This window comes from Megalops cyprinoides, chromosome 6, assembly GCF_013368585.1.
Source record: "Megalops cyprinoides isolate fMegCyp1 chromosome 6, fMegCyp1.pri, whole genome shotgun sequence".
NCBI lineage: Eukaryota > Metazoa > Chordata > Actinopteri > Elopiformes > Megalopidae > Megalops > Megalops cyprinoides.
In genome coordinates, this window is record NC_050588.1 from 16,136,828 (window position 1) to 16,147,154 (window position 10,327).

Consider the following 10,327-nt stretch of genomic DNA (forward strand, 5'->3'; position numbering starts at 1 on the left):
GTATTTTTCCTCTGACACTGCATTTTTGTGAAGTTCAACAAACACAGATCAAATAACATTTTAGGTGTCAAACTACACCGACATGGCAGATGCAGTCTTCGTACTTGATTTTAAAAATAAATCTAGTTCACATGGAAATCTGTTGAAATCTGTGAATAGATTTTTGGTTTGGCTTTGATTGTAAATCAATAACATTAGCCAGATAGCAAGTAGATAACAGTTAAGGAACAGTGCAAGCTGCAAAACTGATTAAATTAATGTAGAATATAAACACAAAAAGCTAAACTAGAATGTTCAAAATTATAAACAATAAGTTCACATATAACATTAATGGGGGACTGCTGCAGCCAACAGTACACATTGACTATGATGTGCTGTGATGTCTGTATATTCTGTGGTGTCCATATTTAGGCAGTTTATACAGAATACAGAATTATACAGAATGTCCACATGTTTATGCTGTACCCTATAACCATGCATTGTGGGACAGGTCGCAGTTTGTGTGTTGCTGTCAGTATGAATCACCGGTTACCTACTGCATCTCTGTGTTTACAGTGACTTTGACAGTGTCACGGCGGGTGACGGAGCGACGCTGTCATACTGTCACAGTGATGGGGAAGGAGGAGCTGGTGATGGCGAGGTGACAGCGTGCCAAGGCAGAGAGGTGGTGGAGCAGAGTGGGTGGGTTTCACAGATCAGGGCTCATCTTACACTCTCTCCCCCTCTAACTCTCCCCTCTCCCTTTCCCCCTCTGCACTGTCTCTCTCTCTCTCTCTCTCCGATTCCTTCACCTTCTCCCGTTGCAGTCTCTCCTTTCATTCTTTCTCTCCCTTTTCTCTCTCCCTTCTCTCTCTCTCTCTCTCTCTCCCTTTTTTCTCTCTCCCTTTTCTCTCTCTCTCTCTCTCTCTCTCTCTCCTATCCATCCATGTCATCCTTTCCCTTATTCCCACTCTTTCCCTCTGCTCGGATCAGTTAAGTTATGCGGTGCCGGTATGACTGTTTATTACAGAGTATTGACAAAGCCAAATAAGTAGTTAAAACTCATTCCCTTCACCTCCTTCCTCCTCTGTCATTTTTACAACTTCCTGACATGAGAACGCCGCACAAACGGCTGCTCAGAAACCATTCAGACGAAGGCAAATTGCCCATGCTGTCACTCTCTTAATGAGAGCAGCGGTACTGATGGCGGCTGCAGCGGGAGGCGAGGCACGGTAATGGCTGTAATGAAGTGTTGATTGGCGCGAGGAGCAGCAGAGAGATGCCGCGGAGCATGCGCGCGGCCCGCCCGTCTGGGGTGTCGAGCCGCCGGTCACGTAAAGCAAATTCCAGCTGAGGAAGACTGATGCCTCAGCGCAGGTGGGAGGACGCAACGCAAGATGGATGAGGACCGCAGGAACGCGGAAGCATTTCTGCGACCTTCAGCCACGTCCTGCTCCCCCCCGCGCACTTCTGCTAACTCGGCGCTGCAAGGATACGGGGGTGGGGGGTCGGGGGGTGGTGGGGGGGATCTCTAGCTCCGTTAGCAAAGACAAATCGATGAGGGAATGCATTCTGTCCACGAACACCGTTTGGCTCTTTATCATGTAACACAATAGCCGCGGCCAATTTGGCTGTCCTTTTCAAAATGTGCAAGATGAACTTTGATTGGTGAATTTCTGTTGAAGGGCCAGCTAGGCGGAAAGGAGATGGAGAGGTGGGCCAGCAGCTCTATAGATCTAATGTCATCAGCCCCAGACCTCCTCACACTTTACTGACTGCACAGCCATTCTGTTAATTTGACAAACTCTTGCTTGCTGGCACAGGCCTTGCTTGAATCAGCAAGGACATCTTTCCTCCCTCTCTATAAATAAAAGCTGTCGGTTACTGATACGTTTGAAAACTTGAATGGACAGATCAAGTTGTGGCGTCTTTCCTCATGGAAATATACTAAGCAGCCAATATAATAAATGAGATAAATTTTTGAAGTGGACTGCATGCTGTATGTAATTATGGTGTCATTATGATGTTATGAGCACCATGCAATGTCGGCATAGGAACACTTTTTTAATCATTAATGCGGTGAAACACTGTGAAATTGAACATTGTTTAATAAACTCTTTCATATTTTCTCCTATCACAAACTCAAAACCCATCCTTAACTCTTTGTGATATCACAAAGACATTTTTTGTAGTTTTAGTCTTTAATTGCTGTATGATAGACAGGGCAGGTAATTGGGAATTAGTCTGAAGGATATGCAAATCTAATCTAGTAAATCACAGGAAAAGCAGCTAATATAATAAATTACACAAAATATAGACACCTAATTCAATAAGTTACAGAAGACATGAATGCTAATGGCAGTTCTCAGTAACATTCATCAAAATGTTCATTTGTCTGTAATCTTGTGTAGCAAATAATAACAGTTAATTCTAGACATCATTTTGTTTGGTGCAATAACTTTCAGTGATAGCTTTTTCCTGTTCAGTAAAATCCAATACCCTGACAAAGTACCTGTTCTCTTTTACAGTACCTGTCCTTGGAGCATCTCACACTGAACGTGAGCTCTTGCTCAGAAGCAAATCCACAGCATCAGAGAGGAAATTTAAGGAACAAACAGAGCTTTGTATGTAGAGATGTAGCGGTGCCTTCCTCTTCTCCATTGTACCAGACTGGGAAACCTTTAGTCACTGTCTATATGTTTCTGTCTGTGTTCATGGAAGCTTTATATTATTCTCACATTTTTTGACAAAAGCGCATCGGCAGAAGATCAGTAAATTAACAATTCGATATCAAAGTAATCAATGATTTCAGTGTCTTTGCGCGAACACTGTGCCTTACCTCACCTTGCACTTGCTGCAGTGACTGCTTGATCATCATTTTGTTACCATAACGTAACCTCTCCGGGGAATCATGGGGTGTAGGTTGTCATGGGGGGGGGGCGGCTTTGTGATTGGAGCTACTGATAGCCACAGTCAACAAACAGAAATCTACCCAACCTTCAGAACAGTAAACCCCGCTTTACTGAAAAATATCACTAATGTGTGTACTCCAGATAAGACTCTTTGAGCTATATGCCTTACTTGGATGTCTGCGTGCAAATGAAGAAAAAGCAAAATTTAAAAAAAGCAAGTTTATTATTGTTATTATTAGAGCTTCCTTTGTTCACTGAGGAATCACATGCTGTCTGGCCTTTGTTGGCCTTAGACAAAAGTGTGCTGACTTGTCCTTTCTTAGGTTTCTTAGTGGCAAGGCCTTTCCTAGTTTAACTCTTCCACTTTAATATCTTGTGATCAAGAAGTTGCACTTCAAAGTCTGGAGTAACCTGCACCCTCTCATTGCAGGCATGAGAGACAAGCATAATTAAGCCTAAGGACTGAAACTAATCTATCCAAATTGCCATAGCGGATTAATTTAGCAATCAGTCAGCAATCACTGATTGTCAGAATTGCTTATTGTTTTTTCAGGAGTTGCCTTTAGTGTTTAGCTTGCAGCTTCTTCTCCAGTCGTTTCTCTGTTGGATACAAAGTTTCATGTGGGCTCTGCACACTCACTGAGGCTTTCTGTAAGAGCCTCAGTGTGTTCCAGAGCCACTGGGTCACTGGCTAACATAGGAGTCCCAGAGATACTGGAATAATAATGGTGACAATAAGGGGAACAGAAGAATGTCCAAGACTTTCAAAAGGCTTTTCCAACAACCTTAGCCCATTGGTTTAAATGGAACGGGAGGTCCATCCCATGTTTAAAAGAAAATAAATAAATAAATGTCAGGGTTTATGATTATCCAGATCCCTTCCTTTCATAGGTACATGCATTTTCCCTCTTGCCATGTTAGTGAAGAAGGGCCAGTGTTGTAACAGCATCCAAACACTCAAACAGGGGACAGAGAGAATTAGAGGAGGGGGGGTTTCTGGATATTTTATGTGAAATTACTGTTGTCAGAATATAACAATGAGAATGAAACTGTGCATCACAACCGATGGTGTCATCACCACTTCGTCACTGTGTAACCACAATAATCACCTATTGTTTTCACATTTCTCAGCCTTGTTCTGCTCTTCCCTGTGTCATCTTGTAGGCCATTTGAAGCTGAAGGTGACATTGGACTGAAGCGTTCCCCTCCGCGTGGGTTGTCAAGCACAGCTGGAACGGTCTGACTGGTATGGATGCAATGGGTGTGATGCAAAATTGAGAGTGAACCAGCCCTTGGGGAGGCCGCTAGTTTGTATTGTGACAGATGACCGTGTGCCTTTGAGCGGAATGCCTCTAGCAATGCCACGTCCCCTCTGGAGGAATGGGGCGGACAAATCCCTGCACATCCTGACCCACGGTTCCATTTGCTTACTCTGCAGGAGTTTAGGGGGGGGGTGGGGGTTCAGGTCCCACCACTCCGAAACTTCTGTAGGCTTCTGCAGAGAGGTGATCCACACAGTGCACTTCACCTCCACCTTCCCAGGAGAGAGAACAGGAGAGAGAGAGAGTTGAAGAGGGGACGGCCCTCACCCCAGCCCGGCTTTTAAAACCCTCCGCCAGGTAGGGGAGTGTGTGCGTACGTCCATGTGCTTGAGTGTGTGTGCGTAAGGGTGCGGGTGCATGTGCCTCCCTATAAGCGGCTCTTGTTACACCCTGGCGTAAGGTTACCAAATGGAAGCTTTAATAGAGCTAAAGGCATTCTGATCTCCTGATTGTGTTCCCACATGAGGAGGGAGAGGGAGGACAGATCGCGCCCGGGGACCTCTGTCCTGGTGCAGACCCGGGGATGCCGGTAAGAGTGGCGGGGGGTTGCTTCTGTGTGGGGGTGGGCGGGTGTGGAGGAGGTGGCGGGACAGGGCTGAGCAGCGAGGTGTCAGGGAATGTGATAGTGATGTGTTGATGCCTTAAGTTTTTTTCTGAGGTCTGAATCCTCGACTCTGCTTAAAGCCATGGTCTTGCTTATCATATGAAGGAGTGTTGCTTGACTCCTCAGAGAAGTGTTTCAGTGTCGAGTACCCAGTTTGACTTTACTGGGACTGTTTTCCTCCTGCACCATTGAGGTCTGACACACGAGAAGTGACTGTTATAGCGGCGACAGAGAGGCTGTCATAGAAGGGTTGTCATAGATTCCTGGGGAGCACCAGCGTCTTTGTGTTTGTATTCATGTGTTGATGAGAAATAGTTTTCGTTAGGGTTCAGAGGTCATTGTGTCTTTGGTGATCAACATAGAACTGAACGTGACCCAGAAGTAGTCACTTATGATAGCAAAAGAAAATCCTGTCATAGCATATTTCTTTGAACCTTAAAGAAAGTTTAAAGACTTGAATTGAGATTGAGATTCAGATTACTGAGGAAGAATCTGTACCCTCTGGAATTGGATCTCAGAACCACAGTTCAATAGAGACAATGCGGCAAGAAGACTCAGTTCCAACTTCCAAATGAATGCTTTCCCTAACATGACTATCATTGTTTCAGTCACACCTCAGGTTATTTGCAGTGCAAATAAGTAGACATTTAATTAATAGAAACAATTATTCCTACATGACATACTGTCTTTGTTAACTGTCAAGCTGTCACATGTGCTGACAGTTTAGCCAAGCTTTAAACAACTAATTAACCCAAGTGTCTGGTGTTGATAGATCGTGTCTGGACATTGGTGATGAATGGTGGCAAAAACAAGTCAATAAACCTGAGTAAATTTTTTTTTTCTGTATTGCCTAGTCATGAGATCTTTCGATGTTCATCATTTTGGAAATAAAACTTTCAACAGTTTGGGAGGCTGTGAAAGAATATACCGTAGCATAAAACAAATTAATTAGATTACTTTACTGACCAGTTAGGGACCATCTGAAAAATCAGTAGCGTTAGTGTACTTGATTCAGAGTAAACATTCAATAACCTGAAGGTATTTACATTTAAAAAACCTCTAAAATACATTGTTGTTGCATACTCTAGCAGTTAGTTTGACTAGTTTTAATTTGAAAATATGTTTCAAATTTGTATCACATTTATGTCGTGCAAAGTTTATTTGGATGGTTAATAACAGCTTCAGTGGTTAACAGAAGAACTAATAAAATTGCATGCAAGTTGTTCATTACATACTTCAAAGTAGTGTAACTTGTATATGTGTAGTGTATATGTTACCAGAAATGTTTCTCCTAGACTCTGGAGAGGGGTTTTAAACAGTTTTTAAGCTTGCACATCTTTTGCTTTTATTGATGTGGCCCAGGAGGCGTCTCCAACAGAGACAGCTCTGAGAGACATCAATCAGTCTGTGAAATCACCTGTCACATCAGCATGTACATTCCGCACGTTGCCCCACCCTCTGTCCTCTACTTCTTGTAAGCTCCCTCCCTCCTGCCTCAACTTACCATCCCTTTAAAATCGATCCTCCTCTCTTTGCACAGTTTGTTTTCAAATCTTCGGCTGTTTTGCTGTCTGTCAGAATGCTTGAGGGAACAAACTTTCACCTTTTCCTCTTGTCCTCTCGGCCGTCTGAATAGGCGGTGTTGAGACCTGCTGTGTAATGTGCTTTGTGCCTGAGGTAACCTCTTCACTTAGCATCTCAGACAGAACACGGCGAAAGAAAGCTAAGCCGCTCACCTGGTGGAAATCGAGCACTCCTTAACTTTAATAAATTCAGTGGAATATTGAGTGAACAGAAGGAGAGGTGTGGCGATACCTCTGGGTGCAGTGTTGTCACGGAGCCATCTTTTTCTACCAGAGTGCAGGAAGGGGGTTTTGGTGTCAATTGCCGACAGCTACTGCCATTTTAAAGGCCATGAAGATTGAATCAGGTGAGAAGCTACGGTTACCTCTAGCCATCATCTCAAACCAGACAGGTTGAACTCTGTTATATAGTTCAGTAGGTGAGTTATCAATACAGTGCTGCTGTAAGGCTAAAAAAGTTCTACAGAAATTAAGAAACTGCAGTATGATGTAGAGCAGTGTTTCTCAATCGCTATCATACTATGTATATGCTTAACATGATATCGGAGAAACATGAAGTCAGAGACATTATGGTGTTTAGTAGTATGTGGATAACCTTACATGAGGCAGTAACAGATAAACATTTAATGCAATATTTAGACATGCAGGTAAAGTCTGTGAGAGTGATGATGTAGAGACTGAGGGAGATGTGATGAGGGCGATGATGTAGAGACTGAGGGAGAAGTGCAGGGGATCATAACACATATGCATGGAGACAGCAGTCAGACACAGTGAGTCACACAGGGGCATGAGAGAGGCAAGAAGCGCATGCCTCTGTGAGTGCATTATTCATGGCCCTGATGGTACCGCATTAGTGACAGCATCACGCCTGCAGGGTTACGCAAGGAGAAACAAAACAAGCCGTAATAGCCGATCAGCTCATTACTCACTCTCCCCTTTCACCAAACAACCACCTGCTCTGAGCTCTCATCCCCACCACTCAAAGCAACCTGGCTCAGGTTCTCAGCTATCCCAGCAGAGACTCTGCCTAGAGCAGCTGGACACAGATCCCAGATCAGTGCTTCACTGTTGTAACATTTTATTCCCTGCCATGTGTTTGTTGTTAACAAAATCACACAGCCACACTGTCCTCCTCCCAGCATCTTTATTTCAGTTTCTTCACACCGCTATGAATAGCACATGACAGGCCTTCCAGGAAATCTCCAAGAAAAAGGTTTCAGTTGCATGGTGATACTGGTGGAGTATTTCCCTCTGAGTCACACAGATGCATGTGCGCAGTCACAAAATCACTCCCAGAGACGTGTCCCCTCTCCCCCAACGTGCTGCCTCACTGTTTCCAAAGGGACCATGGTAACCAGGAGACACGTTACCAGGTACACAAGTTCCTGGGACGTCACGCAGCCTCGCAGTGCCTCAGACTCTGCCCAAAAGCAGAGTGAGGATTAGCAGGTGTACACACGCTCTAACTTTTGCCTCTTTTTGTTTGCAGATTAGAGGAAAAGAGAAAGGATCCTCTCCCTGTGAAAGTCCACTGATGTAGATGCTACCGATACCCTGCATCTGAAAAGTTGTTTCCTGCATTATTTCAACTTGGGTGCGGCTCCCCACTGACCCCATTGCCTGAGGTGGTGGGGCGATGGAGGTGTCCCTTGTTAACTTTGAGAACCCAGATGATGTCGGCATCTATGTGGGTGACCCGGGTGACTCAGACTGCCAGACCGAGATGACCACGCTCACTGCGGGCACGCCTGGCCGAAGCAGGGGAAACAACCGCCTGAGCACACCGCCGCATTCACCTCAACGGGGAAGACAAGGGCAGCAGCCAGGAAAACAGGGGGCCTCACCCACAACACCTCCCGCGCCCATCAAAAGGGGGCGCCCAAGCAGCGGCAGCCTGGTCTCCAACTGGAAGCTCCTGCTGAACAGTGATGGGACGCAGAGCGAGACCATCTTCAACAAGCTGGCTAAGGAGTGCTGCGATGACCTTTTCTGTGAAAAGGGGGGGCTGGATGACGGGGAACAGAAGGTGATCATCAACATCGCTGGCCTGCGGTTCGAGACTCAGCTCAAAACCCTGGACCAGTTTCCAGACACACTCCTGGGGGACCCCATGAAAAGGATGGACTACTTTGACCCCATGAGGAACGAATACTTCTTTGACCGTAACCGTCCCAGCTTCGATGGGATTTTGTACTACTACCAGTCTGGAGGTAAGGTCCGGAGGCCGGCTAATGTCCCACTGGATGTCTTTGCAGATGAGATTGTTTTCTATGAACTGGGAAGCGAAGCCATGGAGCAGTTCCGTGAGGAAGAGGGTTTTATCAAGGAGCCGGAGGTGCTCTTGCCCACTAATGAAGTCCACCGGCAATTCTGGCTCCTGTTTGAATACCCTGAGAGCTCCAGCGCAGCTAAGTCGGTGGCCTTAGTGTCTGTCTTTGTCATTGTCATCTCCATAGTCATCTTCTGCTTGGAGACGCTGCCGGAGTTCCGTGAGGACATGGACACCTTCCCAGCCCTGTCCCAGCTCCTCAACCAAACCCAGGATGGCTACGCCTCTCTCTCTCCCCCCAGCCCCACCCCCAAGACACTTGCCGCTACCTTCACCGACCCTTTCTTTATAGTGGAGACTATCTGCATAATTTGGTTCTGCTTCGAGCTCACTGTGCGCTTTGTAGTCTGTCCAAGCAAGAGGGACTTCTTCAACAACATCATGAACATCATTGACATCGTCTCTATCACCCCTTACTTCGTCACCCTGGTGACGGAGCGGATGGCCACACCGGATGCCAACTCCAGCCAGAACATGTCGCTGGCCATCCTGCGTATCATCCGCCTGGTGCGTGTCTTCCGAATCTTCAAGCTCTCCCGGCACTCCAAGGGGCTTCAGATCCTTGGCCAGACCCTGAAGGCCAGCATGAGGGAGCTTGGACTGCTCATCTTCTTCCTCTTCATCGGGGTCATCCTCTTCTCCAGCGCCATCTACTTCGCCGAGGTGGACGAGCCCCAGACACAGTTCATCAGCATCCCGGAGGGCTTCTGGTGGGCGGTGGTGACGATGACCACCGTGGGGTACGGCGACATGTGCCCCATCACTATGGGTGGAAAGATGGTGGGCACGCTGTGCGCCATTGCCGGCGTGCTGACCATCGCCCTGCCCGTGCCCGTCATAGTCTCCAACTTCAACTACTTCTACCACCGCGAGACGGAGCAGGAAGAGAAGCACATGCTGGACGCAGCGGTGGAGGCGGGGCTGAAATCTGGGACCGGCACCAAGCGCGGCAGCACAGCCTCCCTCAACAAGGCCAATGGCAACTGGCAGAGTGACAAATCCAAAAATGGGAGGCCCTGACATAGTAACGCTTACAGGACAGCTATTTCCGATGCAGCTGATTCCTGATCACTGCATATGCTTGTAACTGCAAAATTATGCACTCAATCTGAGTATGGACAGAACAAGAGTGAATAAAGACAGTGGGATTATAATGGGACCAGCAGCATACTATGCCATTAAAACTGAGTATGCATTCATCGTGTATGCAATTTTAGAGATTACCATTGCATAAAGATGCACCCAAAATCAGCTGACAAAGCCTTTTTGTGGCTTTGCATTTTATTCTGAATTTTTCAGAGCAAATAATTTGCATACAACTCAGGTTGTTCAAAAGCTCCAGCTTTTATTATTATTTTTTAATCAAAAACGTTCCAGCCTGCAGCCTGGAAAGATAGTGGTGGCTTTGCTTTGAGGAAAATGCTTTGGAGCCCGATGAAGTTATCCAAAGGCATGTCCCTTTACGCACATCAAGTATTTGAACTGAACCAGCAATTACTGAATTGGCCTTGTGATGTGATGGTGAGTAATGCAGTATCATTATAAAATACTGGATTCTATTAGTTACACAATATTAATCTGAATATTAATATTAACAA

General features: G+C 46.0%; 1 protein-coding gene across 1 annotated transcript; it reads left to right on the plus strand.

Moving 5' to 3' along the window:
- Positions 1-8,036: 8,036 nt before the first annotated feature.
- On the plus strand, positions 8,037-9,749 carry LOC118779119 (potassium voltage-gated channel subfamily A member 10-like). The gene has a single exon (XM_036531024.1). It carries the CDS (start codon positions 8,037-8,039, stop codon positions 9,747-9,749), a length of 1,713 nt encoding a protein of 570 aa, XP_036386917.1.
- The last annotated feature ends 578 nt before the right edge of the window (positions 9,750-10,327 follow it).

Bases quoted from the DNA above. Each gene is read 5' to 3' on its own strand.
- LOC118779119 (XM_036531024.1), top strand. From the start codon at position 8,037: ATGGAGGTGTCCCTTGTTAACTTTGAGAACCCAGATGATGTCGGCATC.